The sequence below is a fragment of the Lampris incognitus genome, chromosome 7 (assembly GCF_029633865.1).
Source record: "Lampris incognitus isolate fLamInc1 chromosome 7, fLamInc1.hap2, whole genome shotgun sequence".
Lineage (NCBI taxonomy): Eukaryota > Metazoa > Chordata > Actinopteri > Lampriformes > Lampridae > Lampris > Lampris incognitus.
This window is the reverse complement of record NC_079217.1, coordinates 54,573,867-54,588,472: the sequence shown is the minus strand read 5'-3', so window position 1 is coordinate 54,588,472 and position 14,606 is coordinate 54,573,867. Positions and strand designations below refer to the sequence as shown.

General features: G+C 45.7%; 1 protein-coding gene across 1 annotated transcript in view; it reads right to left on the bottom strand.

The window, feature by feature from the left end:
* Positions 1-14,606, bottom strand: part of dner (delta/notch-like EGF repeat containing) — a 142,786-nt gene that overhangs the window by 50,956 nt on the left and 77,224 nt on the right. The window contains exons 2-3 of the mRNA XM_056282893.1: positions 7,901-8,242; positions 6,821-6,918 (exon numbers count right to left, since the gene is read on the bottom strand). Of these exons, the coding sequence (XP_056138868.1) occupies positions 6,821-6,918; positions 7,901-8,242 (440 nt within the window). The remainder of the gene's footprint in view (positions 1-6,820; positions 6,919-7,900; positions 8,243-14,606) is intronic.

Here is a 14,606-nt window from a genome sequence, read left to right as displayed (position 1 = left end):
CGGGCGTCCCTACAGACACAATTGGCCAAGTCTGCAGGTGGGAAGCTGGATGTGGGTATGTGTCCTGGTTGCTGCACTAGCACCTCCTCTGGTCAGTCAGGGCGCCTGTTCAAGGGGGAGGGGGAACTGGGGGGAATAGCATGATCCTCCCACGCACTACGTCCCCCTGGCAAAACTCCTCACTGTCAGGTGAAAAGAAGCAGCTGGCGACTCCACATGTATCAGATGAGGCATGTGGTAGTCTGCAGCCCTCCCCGGCTTGGCAGAGGGGGTGGAGCAGTGACCGGCACAGCTCGGAAGAATAGAGTAATTGGCCGGATGCAATTGGGAAGAAAATCCACAAAAAAAAAAGAGAACATATCTGTGAACAGCAGCACATTTTTGTGGCCATCGCTTGAAGGCGCCAATACCCTAATTTCCATGTCCAGCACCTCCAGCGGTCGAGACACCAACAGACTCCTCCATTCTGTAGCCATCTTTAGCAATGGGGCCTTGGTCACAATATAACACTCGCACTTATGACAGTACTCCTCAATTTCCGGGCACATCCCTGGCCAGTAGCACCTTGCTCACATCAGCTGAAATGTCCTCTCTATTCCCTGGTGACCATGACCATTGTCCATGTGCCTCAGGACATCGTCAGGCAAACTGTGGGGTAGCAGTAGCTGCTTCAAGCGCCCCCGTCTGAAATGCAGAAGCTCCTGATACAGCACTCCTGCCTCCTCAGTGATTTTATCTCACTGAGTCCACCGAGTCCCTGTCCTCCTGCGCTTGTTCCACCTGGGTGGATTTCCATCCCCTCCTCCAATACAGTGTGGTTGCCCCCTACCCTGACTGACAGAGTAGTTTGCACTTGCTCGGCCATTTCCCAAACCCTAGGGCCCTCAGCCTGCACATACTGCCTCAACAATCCATCGGAATTAGCATTCTGCCTCCCCAGCCAGTATCGCAATTCAAAATCAAACTGGGCTAGCTCTAACACCCATCTCTGCTCCACTGCCCCCAACTTTGCTGTTGCTAGGTGACTCAGGGGATTATTGTCTGTGAACACTTTGAATTTCCGCTCCAGTAGAGCATTGCAGAACTTATCTGAATCTGCCCACTTCAAGGCTAGCAGCTCCAACTTCATGACACTGTAGCTGTCCAGGTTCTTCTCTGAGCACTCCAGCTCTCGACTTGTATAAGCCACTGCCCCCCCCCCCGCACCTCACCATCCTATGACAACACCGCCCCCTGCCCCTGATGGTTAGGTCAATCTCCAAATAAAAAGTTTTGGTGAAAGGTGATTAAAGCAGCACGAGAGCTGAGGTGAGTTGCCTCTTCAGCATCTAGAAAGCACTCTCACATTCCGGGCTCCCCAACTAATTGAAGGGGATCCCACTGGACCTTGAGCCAGTCTCGTGAGAAGTTTTCCACAAATCTCTTGTAATAACCCACCAAGCCCAAGAAAGACTGGAACTCTGCTAAGTTTACTGGACACTTCCACCCCGTCACTGCATGTATTTTCTCTTCAATTCAGGGCAGGGGGTGTGCATCCTTTCGGGCCCTCAAGTTGAGTTGGCAATAATCCACAAACATCCTCAGGGTCCTATCCTGCAACCTGCAACCCCCTGCTGCAAAAGCTGCATTAAATGCACTTTAACCTTCTCATACACACTTGGAGGAAGCTTACAATAACACTGATTAACTGGGGTGTTCTCGAACAAGGGAATCTTATGCTGTATAATCTCAGTGCAGCCCAACTCGCTATCACTCCCGGCAAACACATCTGCATTTTCATACAACAAATTCCTCACCCAAGCTAACTGCTGCTCATCTAAACACAGACAGTTAAAGTCAAATGGAAACTTGGGCACCCCTGCAATTGGCTGCCCTACTGTGGCTTCTTGCATGCATACAGAAAACTCTACTTCCTGTGGCCTTACCTCCTGGAATGCTCCTGGGCTAACACCCACCATTGCCACATCCACTACACTTATGTGTGCCAGGCGAGTGTGTGGATTTTAACACACATCTATATGACCAACATTAACAACAAGGACCATTAGTTCTCCTCCATGCATCCACACATAAGATGTGGACACCAACGAGTTACCAGGTAGCAGCCCTTCTTCCACTCCTGAAAGCCTCTATTGCCACTGCCTGATCTGTGGAGTTGTTACTCTGAAACCCTGAGGCTGAAGCAAGGCACATATACCCAGCAGGTACCACAAGAGGTGAAGAGGCTTGCATCTTAGCAAAACCCTCAGTATTGGCCAAGAAAGGTGGATTGCATGAAAGACCCAATGGACACGATGAACAATCTTTGTACTTCTTTATTACATTCATCCCAATTATCCCTGTAACCAGTTTTCGTTTTTCCAGTGTTACATCATCAGACGAGTCTTTCAAAACCAACAGCCCACACTGGGGGTACATCACCCCTGCAATTTCCACATCAAGTCACAAATACCCCATGTATGGCAAAGGTTTCCCATTAGCCCCTTTCAATCTGAGCCACCCACACATCTTAAAAGCAGCAGCATCCGTGTTTGAGAAATGTTGTCAAAAAAAACAACTTTCAGTAAGAACTGACAAATTAGACCCAGTATTGCAGACAGACCAACAGCCAGGGTGTAGGACACATAGAGAGGCACATCATCTCTATGTGCCCTACACCCTGATATCTAAAACAGATGGGTCTACCTGTTGAGTCGTATCTGGGCTCCTGACTCATGACAAAGGGTCGACCCCCATCTGAACCTGGAGCTGTGCTTCCTCTTTGGCTAGAGTCTCCATGTTATCATACTGCCTCTTTATAGCCTCCCTCAACTCCAGTAATATGGGTTCTGGCTGTACTGAAGCATCCCACAGTAAAACACTCTGCTGCCGCTTCACGGGTATATGCAGTTCTCCCCCTCACATCGTCATCAGCCAGCACTATAATCTCCCCACACAATTTCTTTATGCTAAGGCCAGGATCCTACCTCAACAGCCTTTTGAGCTCCCTACACAATGTCACATCCCTAACTGATGTTTAATCACCCCCCACACACACACAATTTATCACCCCCCTTACAGCAGCTCACTTCTGCAGTGAGGGACAGCAATGCATGAGAATACGATCTCAACACCTCCCCCTCCCTCTGCTTTCTGTTGAAACAACGTTTTTGAGCTTTTACCAAAGAAGGTGGGTGGCCATAGGCCTCCTCAATCACTTAAACCATAAATTCAAGATTTTTCCTCACCTCAACTGCAGAATACTTTATTTCCTGCTGGGACTCTCCTTCCAAATGGTCATAAATAAAGGCAGTTTTTTCTTCACCTTTATGCAAGCAATAGAATACTCAAGCTCATCAACCCAGTCACTGAAAGCTAAAGAACTTGCCTGACCAGAAAACATCACAGCTTTTCTCTTCCTTGGCAACTATACAATCTCCACCGAAGATTGGGGGGGTACAGAGAAGGAGGGCGGTATGGAGGGAACTTCAGCAGGTGAGTCACATGTTTCCTGTGTTATTAGCCTTTATTATCCCATGCATCTGTGCAGTTAAATGTTAATTCTCTGTATGCAATCTGTCCGTCTCTTCCTCTTCATGCACAAACCAATTCCTGATGCTCATGCTCCAAGTCCTGATGAGACATTGCGTGACAACCAAAGCTGAAGTGCAGCCACAACCTGAAGAAAGCTGACAGCAGAGTGTGCAACGCTGATCTGGCCAATGTCTTCCCCTGTGCCACTTCCTACAACTGCCACTATAACTCTGCCAGCCACTGGCCAAAAAAGACCCTCCTCACGCACCAAATTGTAATGTTGTCACAGGTTAGTCCCCCACCCCAACAAATGCAAATGTCTGGAACTAGTTTCTCAACAGGTACAGTTTCTTCTTATCACAACTTAAAATATATCAGCTATGTCTTTTATGGCAAGTCAGTTTACATTCCAACATGATATACTCCTAAATACAGTGACATAGGTATCCAGCTAAGCTCAGCACTTCCTTATGACGTCAACAGCAGCGTGTCCGGCTACTCCCCCCACCCCTTTTCTCCCCAATTGTATCTGGCCAATTATCCCACTTTTCCAAGCCGTCCTGGTCGCTGCTCCATCCCCTCTGCTGATCGGGGGAGGGCTGCAGACTACCACATGCCTCCTCCAATACATGTGGAGTCGCCAGCTGCTTCTTTTCACCTGACAGTGAGGAGTTTCACCAGGGGGACGGTCGCTATTCCCCCCCAGTCCCCCGAACAGACGCCCCGACTGACCAGAGGTGGCATTGGTGCAGCAACCAGGACAAATACCCACATCCGGCTTCCCACCCGCAGATACGGCCAATTGTGTCTGTAGGGATGCCCGACCAAAAAGGAGGTAACACGGGGATTTGAACTAGCGATCCCCATGTTGGTAGGCAACAGAATAGACCGCTACACTACCCAGACGCCCACATGCTGTGGGCTGTAACAACCATTTCCTCTAACCATACAGCTCAGCACTGTGTGCAACCACAATTGCAGCTGCAGTGCCTTACAATAACACAATAATATGATAATAGGTTATTAACAGCAGGGGATGCTTAATGATACTGACTGAAAAAAAACAGCTCAGCCCAGATTTCTGTATTTAACAAAAGAGGAGCTGTGCTGAGTTCTTTTTGTTGTTGTTTGACAGTCTTCCATCAAAAACTAGCAAACACGTCCGGAGTAAAATAAGCAGTGCTAAGCAGTTTCTAAAATTTATTTTCAAATGTAAAAGTAGTAATAAGTAGGGATGCAAACACATGTACGGTGAAAAAGGAGAGAACTACCCGAAGTTGAAAAAAATGCAACAGCATAATATCTTATAACCATGTGACGAAGGCCTGTGCTAAATGCTTAAATGAATAAGAAATTATATTTAATATACTCATATCAATAAGAGACAAACAGATGTTAAGTAGTAAATTGAGTTTTTTTCTTTATTTTCAGAATTAGAAAAGTAACACAACTGCAGTGTTTGGGAGTAGTTAACTACATGTAGTCCAGTTATGTCCTCAATGTCCAACAATGTCCCCTCCTTAAAACACACCCTCAGGCTGCCTAACTGAGGTCTTACCTGCCCTGGTTACTAAATCAAACACTGTCACACTACTCTTTGTCACTTCAGTTTTACCTCTTGTGTAACTATATGAGACGCCAGACTCAAATTTTGATAATTTTCCACAACATATTTTGGATGTAGTTGAAGCACTTTTTCCAAAGTAGTTTTAGTTTGACAAGCTACAATGCTTTGAGAGTAGTTAAGATGTAGTTGAACATCTTTTCATTGTGAAGTAGTTAATCCATCGGTAGTCCATTCCAACTGCACTTGCAACTGTTGCACAGGAAAAAACTTCCCTCAAATTCATTCATTCTGAAAATGCAGAGTTGAATGATATTACCATGACGACTAAGTTAACTTATCTAACATTGTAAGACTTAGTTGTAACACTCACTACATTTCTACCTCTCGTCTTGTAAAATGTGCTGCACTTGTTCGACGAGCATTGTTTTGCCGACTGCGTGTTCAGACTATTGTGGAATTTCTTAGAACTGCTAAGGTTAGATCACAAGAGCGGGTCAGCCCTATGCTTCCTCAGTCCTATGTTCCCGCAGCCCTGTGGATTAGCTATTGAATAGGTTTGCTATCGGTTAAGGTTAGGTTAAGGTAACCATTGGGTTAAGGTTAGGTAGAGGTTGAGGTTAAGGTTGGTTTGATTAAGTTAACTGAATGATGTTCAATGAAATAACATTGAGGAACATTGGGCTGAAGAAGAAGAAGATGATGATGATGATATACCTCATTAAACCCCATGGGGAAATTTATCCTCTGTATTTAACCCATCCTAGCCATGTAGCTATGAGCTGTGGGCAGCTCCAGTTCTTTGTGCCATGCCTCGGTCAGGGGCACAGACAGCAGTACTAACCCTCACACACGTCTTTGACAGTAGGAGGAAACCACAGCACCCAGCGGAAACCCATGCAGACACAGGGAGAACAAGCAAACTCCACACAGAAAGGACCTGGGACAGCCTGGGGTTTCGAACTAAGGACCCTCATGCTTTGAGGCAACAGTGCTAACAACTGGGCCACCGTGCTGCCCAACCAAGCTGAGGGAACATAGACACTCGCCCCACAACAGCCAGTACAGGTCATCCAAAGATGTTGGTGTGACTACAGTACCAATAGGAGCTAAGTCAGTAGGATGGAATTTTCTATTCATTTACATAAAGTTAAATCACCTTCAACCTTTCTCGCTGTACAGCCAACTAAATGAATGGAATCCTCGAGTTTAATTTTACAAGTTGAAATCTAGCATATGTGAAGCTGCTCTGACATGGAGTACAATAACATTAGCTAAAAAGACATAACATACATAATCCTACAGAGCTAATGATGTTAAAAGTCAAAGCTATATTAAATAGTCAGCCAACAGGAAAAAAAGCGAATGTCCTTATCTCAGGTGATCTTGCACATCACTGTTTACGTCTACAAGTCACTCGTTACATGAGTCATGTAATGCAGTTCATATGCATGTGAGCGTGACAGAAATATATCATTAGGATATTCGTCCATCATCCACACCCCCCCCCCAAAAAAAACTCTATGGAAGTGGACGATTCACACAAGTCACCCAAATTGACGTGGGGAAAAAAGTAACATTGGCTGAAAAGTGAGTTGTTTGCATCCCTGAATAACAGTAATTTCTAGCAATTCATCTTTGGTATAATAGTAGTAATAAGAGTAATTCCTGCTTGTGCTCGGCCAGAAATTGCACATTTATAAACTGTGGGTCCAGGGAATGAGTAGCAGCACAGATTCTTACTTAACAGCTGTCTCCTCTGGCACCTCCAGAGACAAAGTCAGGGTTCCTGAGGTCAGCTCACACAGACCAGGCCTCACACAGTGCAGCCCCTCGGTCACCTGCAACCGACAAACAAACACACAAAGAAATATACTCACACGTGCCAGGATAAACTCACAAAGCACATGAAACAGGTGTGTCACAGCATGCCACCGTTATTACAAAGGTCATGCTATCATTTTTTCAAAAGGATTTTTAAGTAAACAAGGACACACCATCTCATGCTGCCTTCAAACAGTCTCGTCTTCATGACAAGAGTCTGCATGAACAACCACTGTTTTGGTTCACACGAATTTGGAAGTGGAAATTTTCAGTTATGTCCGAGTTCACAAGACATGACTCTTTGTTTTTTCTTTAAAAATAGCAGAGCCCACAGACATCCATAAGATTATACTCTAGTTTTAGTCTTATAGACTCTTTTGCAGTAATTCAATACTATATCCAAGGAAAATGTTGAAATTTCTTTTCCTGTCATTATGCTGTAATGTGCATGGATAAATAGACTCGCTAGCCCTTGGCTAACGAGTCGGACCCTTTAGTCGACTGGTTAACCTAGTCGCCCGTGGTGCAGGAGATGCGGGTTCACATCCTGGCTGTGGCAGTTCCTGGCTGCCCCCCGAATTCGCTACATTGGTGTCAGAAGTGGGATGGTGAGACCGTGAGGCCATCAGAAGCGCATATGCCCAGAGGCATGAGGGAGTTGATATGCTGAAGTGCGGGGATGCGCTTCCCAAAGAAAGGGGGTAGTGTAAAGTGCACGGATAAATAGACTCACTAGCCCTTGGCTAACAGGTCGGACCCTTTAGTCGACTGGTTAATGTAGTTGCCTGTTTTGTGGGAGATGTGGATTCCAGGACGCAAATCCGCATCTCCCTTGCAAAGTCCGGAAATTAGAGCCCTAAATGTCAGTTTGTGAGTGAGTGAGTTAGAATCCAGGTTTATGAAGCACTTTGCATCTAAAACACAAACAAACAACAACAGTTTTTTTTGTCCTACAAAGTAAACAAACTTAATGGTTTGTGAGTAAGACAGCTTTCTCACCCTGTCTGCTTCCCACGGCACTACCAGCAGCCTCTGCCCAGGTTTGGGTCGCCATGGCTGCAGACTGGGAGGGGCCTGCGGGGTGGTAGAGGGAATGGTAGTCGGCTGCTGCGTTTGAGGAACGGTTGTGGATGTGACGGCGGTGGCTGGCTCGGGAGCGAAGGGAGTAGAAGACTCCCAGTTGGCGGCAGGGGGCAAGTCCAGCATGACCTGGTCGCACCTCTCCCCCTCGTAGCCCTCGGTGCACTCACAGGTGTAAGCCACCTCCCCCTCCTCTCCGCCACCACCACGGCTGCAGTTTCCATGGAGACATGGATTGCTGGCACAGGGGTCTGTGAAAAACTACAGAAGAAGAAAGAAAGGAAGACAGGATTTGAAAGCGGCACAGAAAGCGAGTGAGAGAGAGAAAACAAGAAACATTATTTTCTACTAGTATTTCTCCTGTCTTTTGTACACATTATCCTGCAGATGCTGCTGCTTTTCTTTTCAAAGTATGTCATGGGGAGCTTCATTTTCAGTCATTTTCTGTCGATATTTCCAGCTTAACACCTCAAAGTCTAGAGTGTCAAAGACTTCGGGTTCATGTTACATGAGCAAGTGTGTCTCTTGGCATCATTCTCTGAGTAGCGTACAGAACAAGGAAGTGCATAAGTCATCCAAATTCTCAGGGTTCAGTTTCTGTCTGTCTCTCATGTCATCCTCAGCTACTTCTATTAGGCTCTCTACTCGGCTTCTTCCTCTGCAGTATCAGCACTGCTCTGGCGTTTCATCATATTTTCAGATACGCCACTCCCCCTAATTGAGTTTTGCAAGCCCATGTAATAAAATGCAGAGCTTCAAATCAAATACACATTGTGTGAGTACACGTGTGCGCGCACGCACACACACACACACACAAACACACATACACACACACACACACACACACACACACAGGCAAGTTTGTGCCGCTATCCTTATTAGGAAGTTGCATTGACTCCCATTCATTGTGGACAGCCTAACCCAAATTTTAACCCCAAGCTTAGACATAACCTTAACCAATTCATGCCTATACCTAACCTTAACCTAATCTCAATTCACACCTTATTCCTAACCTTAACCATGATGTCAGAAATGATGTTTTGCCTCACTAGGACTGGGCTTTGGTCCCCGTAAGGACTACTGTTCCCAACAAGGTTAGTTTTTATACCAGAAAAGTTCTCCAAAAGGTGAAAAAAATATGCTCTCTCTCACACACACACACACACACACACACACAATTGCATTTTATTGCCAAGCAAGGTCTCCCCTGTCATGCAGCAGTGACAAAAATGTACCCTGACAGCTTCCTTCATGCTGGTTTCGCCCATCAATAATTGAACATGTTTGGATGAAAAACATTCGGGCATAGCTGTTGAAGGTGAGAGAGGACAAAGCCAGGCTCGCAAAGCTTACTGCCTGACACCTTGTTGCCTTTTGCTATGCTTACTTAGTCTTGTTAAGCTTAAGAAATATTCCATAATCCTCCCTCATTCTTTCAGCAAATTCACCAAAACATCAGCAGCGGCATAACCTCCAGTATATCTGCGGCTCCAGCTGCTTGGTTCGAGTGTGCCGATAACAGCTATTAACAAATTCAACAGAATAAACACTGCCAGAGACAGTAGTGTGAACAGAGACATTGTGTTGACACTCATACTGAATCCCCCTAACGTACTTGAGTGTGCATGTGTGCGTGTGTGTGTGATTATGTACGCGTGTGTCTGTATGCATGAGAGAGACGAAATGAAAAATGAACAACAGCACTAATAACAGTCCACTCTCCACACGACTGAGCTCATTAGCGCTAAGCTTTCTCAGGTTTTCACTGACAGGATTGTATTAGACTTGGTCACACTGCACTGGTGCATAGCAATCCCAGCAACCCCTATAGGCCACTCAGTCCTCATAGAGTCTACTGCTCTACCCGCTGCTAAAGAGGCACCTTGGAGCAGTGCCTGAATTTATCAGACGTCTTAAGGCCGGTATACACTGTGCGAATTTGGGCCGTCTCAGACGAACGATGACTAAACATGGCAATATCTTTGGTCATGGCTCCAAAATGGTGGTCCCATGTCGTGCTGTGAGACAGGTTCAAAGACGGCCGTTATTACGATCTTGTGACTGAAGATAACCTGGGACAAAAGTCTGACTGTCAGAAATTTAGGATGACCATCTCACAATGTGACTGCTGCTACGACCTACGTCTACTAACCAACCAACAGAAATGCAGCACGAAATGATGCACTGATCAACGCGATGCAGAATCTTTGCTGGCGCTAAACACAAACAAACAGGCTGTTAGCATCTGTGACCCAAATGCGATGGATTCAACAAAACGAGCTAACAAAACAAGACGCGGACTCGATTTCTGTTTTATCATCATGTTGCTCTGGCCCAGTGGCGTAGACAATCTAAATTAAATTTTGATCCTATTATTGAAAAATTAAATTGAAATTGAATTCGTGGTTAATGAGAGATATTTCCATATTTGGTAGGGTTCTGTTAACCAAAGCAGAAGGAATCTCTAGATCAGTACATTTATCATTGTTGCTCAGTGTCCCAACAAATGTTATTAAGAAATTGGATAAGATGCCATATGATTTTATTTGGAGGAAAAAAATCCCATTATCTTAAAAAAAGAAGTTATCACAGGTAGTAAAGAACAAGGTGGTCTTGAAGTCTTGGAGTTTAATTTATTATATAATACTTTTAAGATTAAGTGTCTTATAGAATTTTTAAAGAATCCCAACAGTATCTGGTATGCTTTTCCTGCATATTTATTTAATTCTACTGGTGGCATTCATTTTTTGTTAAAATGTACTTTTTCTGTTGACAAAATCCCAATTAAATTAGCTAACTTCCATAGACAAGCTCTTTTAGCATGGGTATTGGTATAGAAACACAATTTCAGTCCTCTTAGATACTTTACCTGGAATAATGATAGTTTATACAAAAATAAATCCCTGTTTTATCGCTAATGGTATGACAATGGAATTTACTGGTGAGTTACTGTCATATTCAGAATTTCTACAAAAACTTAAGATACCAATTACACCCAAAGAATATGCTATTATTTTTGATGCAATTCCCATGGGTTCTCTTCAGCTTTTAAAAGAGTTATAACCTTACAGAAATTAACATTATTAGCTTTAGGCAAATCTTTATTGGAGATATTGATATTCGCAATAAAACATGCAGTAACAGACACATCAGAAACACTTTGGACTGTGGTACACCTCCTGCAGCAAGATTATTTTGTTCAATCAATTAAGTTGAATATTTTCTAACTGCAACAACCACTCAAAGGGCTTTCAATTACTTTACAAACTTCTCTTCTATCATATGGGATTTACAGTGGAAAAAAAACTTGTACTATAAACAATTATTGTATTAATAACAAAGTGAAAGACGTATTCTTCAAGATCTTACAAGGAATTTACTCTGCTAAAGAAGTCTTGGAAAGATTTAAGCTAAATATGGAATTACATTACATTAGTCATTTAGCCGACGCTTTTATCCAAAGCGACTTACAATAAGTGCATTTAACGTAGGAAATCATGAGAACTACTAGTCAGAGGTCATAAGTGCATCTTCTCTCTAAACAAGCATCTAAGAGTCAAAACCGGTGCTAAAGTAAAAGCGCAAGAAAGAGATTTTTCTTTTAAATGAGTGAATACAATAAGTGCTAAGAGCAAGTAATAGGGTAGAAGTTCTTGAAGAGGTGAGTTTTCAACCTGCGCTGAAAGATGGGCAGCAACTCCGCTGTCCTGACATCGGTGGGGAGTTCATTCCACCACTGTGGGGCCAGGACAGAAAGAGCTGTGACCGGGTCGATCGGCAGCAAGGGCCTCTGAGCGATGGGGCAACCAGGCGTCCCGAAGCAGCAGAGCGAAGTGGTCGGGTGGGTGTGTAGGGCTTGACCATGGCCTGGAGATAGGAAGAAGCTGTTCCTTTCACTGCCCTGTAGGCTAGCACCAGAGTCTTAAACTGGATGAGAGCAGCTATTGGGAGCCAGTGTAGGGACATGAGAAGGGGAGTTGTGCGGGAGAACTTAGGGTGGTTGAACACCAGACAAGCTGCAGCTTTCTGAACAAGCTCCAGAGGGCACCAGCACGGAGGGAGTTACCATAGTCCAGCCGGGAGATGACCAGAGCCTGGATGAGCACCTGTGCCATCTCGTCCGTGAGGAATGGGCGAATCCTCCTAATGTTACAGAGGAGAATCTGCAGGAGCGAGCAACCGATGCAACGTTTGCAACAAATGACAGTTGGTCATCCAGGATCACAACCAGATTCCTCACAGTCCGAGTTGGCGTCACCATGATGTTGTTAATGGTGAAGGCCAAGTCTCGGTGCAGGCAACCTTTCCCCGGGAGGATCATCAGTTCTGTCTTGTCCAGATTGAGCTTTAGGTGGCGTCGCCATCCACTCCGAGATGTCAGTCAAGCACGCAGCAATGCGTGTCTCTACTTGTGTGTCAGAGGGAGGAAAGGACAAAATCAGCTGGGTGTCATCGGCATAACAATGGTAAGAGAAGTCATGTGAGCGAATAACATAACCCAGGGAGAAAAGGAGAGGACCCAGAACCAAACCCTGTGGAACGCCTGTAGTCAGTCTGCGAGGCTCTGACACAGATCCCCTCCATGTCACCTGGTAGGAGCGACCCATCAGGTAGGATGCAAATATTGAGAGTGCAGAGCCTGTGACACCCAGTCCCTCGAGGGTAGAGAGGAGGATCTGGTGGTTCACTGCGTCCAACGCAGATGACAGGTCCTGGACAGAAGAGAGAGAGTTTGCTCTCGCAGCATGCAGTGATTCTGTCACTGCAAGGCGGGCTGTCTCTGTCGAGTGACCCACCTTGAACCCAGACTGGTTGAGGTCCTGGAAGAGGTACAAAGAAAGTTAGTTAAAGACAGCATATTCGAGAGTTTTGGATAGAAAGGGTCGAAGGGAAACCGGTCTGTAGTTTTTGACATCAGAGGGGTTAAGTGATAGTTTCTTGAGAACGGGGGTGACTCTAGCAGTCTTGAAGGCAGATGGAAATCATTCTGCCTGGAGGGAGGTGTTGATGAGGTGGGTTAGAAAGGGAAGGAGTTCAGGTGCTATAGACTGAAGAAGAGGGGAGGGGACTGGGTCAAGGGAGCATGTGGTGGGGCGACTGGATGTGATGAGGTTTAGAACCTCGTCGGGGGGAGAGGGGGGCGAGGTGGGATAGGGTGGGATATGGAGAGGTGAGGGGGGTGCAGGGGGTGGGATAGTGCAAGCAGCACTAACCGGGTGGTGAGAAAAGGAGGATCTGATGTTGTTTACCTTCTTGTCAAAGAAGTTAGTGAAGTCATCAGACAGAAGGGAGGAAGTAGGAGGTTGAAGAAGTGTAGAAAAGATTTCAGAGTTTCTTGGGATTAGAGGCAGAGGATAGGATTTTAGAGTGATAGAAGGCAGCCTTAGCAGCAGAAAGGGAGGAGGAGAAAGTGGAAAGAAGAGACTGGAAGTTGATAAGGTCCTCTGGGAGTTTGCTTTTTCTCCATTTGCACTCTCCCACTCTTAGGCTCCGTCTGTCAGTACGTACTGAGTTGGACAGCCAAGGGGCAGGTGGAGTTGGGCATGCAGACCTGGAAGTGAGGGGACAGAGATTGTCCAGAGAAGAGGAGAGGGTAGAGAGAAGACAATCAGTAGCAGTGTCAGGGGGTAGGAGAGAGAAAGATTCAGGTGTAGGGAGGATAGAGGTAACAGAGGAAGAAAGATCAGTGGCGGAGAGAGAACGGAGGTGTCTATGGCTGGAAACCATGTGGGTAGGGGGAGGGGCTGAGGGGAGAGAAGAGAGGGAGAGAGAGTAGAACATGAAATAGTGGTCAGAGAGCTGGAGGGGAGTAACAGAGAGATTGGAAGTAGGACAGTATCTAGTAAAAATAAGCTCCAGCTGGTTGCCGGCCTTGTGGGTAGGAGCAGAGGGTGAGAGGTGAAGGTAAAAGGAGGAGAGGAAAGAGAGAAGAGGATCTCGCTTGTCAGCATGGATGTTGAAATCACCGAGAAGGATAAGTGCAGAGTTATCAACAGGGAAGTGCGAGACAAGTGTGTCAAGCTCCTCCAGAAGCCCACAAAGGGGGCCTGGTAGGCGGTACACAACCACAAATGTGAGTTTGACTGGATAAGAGACAGTAACAGCATGAAATTCAAAAGACGGCAGAGAAAATTGTGGAATGGAAGCAAGAGAGTATTTCCATTTCGGGGAGATTAGCAGGCCAGTACCACCACCTCGCAGCCCAGCTCTGGGAGTGTGAGAAAAAGAGTACACATCAGACAGAGCTGCGGGTGTGGTAGTGTTTTCTGGCATGATCCAAGTCTCAGTTAGAGCAAGATAGTTGAGGGAGAGCAAGGATGTGTAGCCTGAGATAAACTCAGCTTTCGGCACCGCAGACTGGCAATGCCAGAGCCCTCCTGTCACCACTTGCTCAACGTGAATAGAGAGAGTGGGATAGATGAGATTGGTATGGTCACAACGCCTAGGAATGACCCAACGTCTATGCCAGCCCTGGGAAGAGGAAAGGACAGGAATACGAAGGAATCACATAGTATATACAAGGCACACAAAATACAGATGACTGATCAGATCTAAAAAGAGCAGTCCTTGCTTGACGAAGTCTTGGCTTGACGAAGTCTGAGCTTGAAAAAGTCGCGCTTGCCTT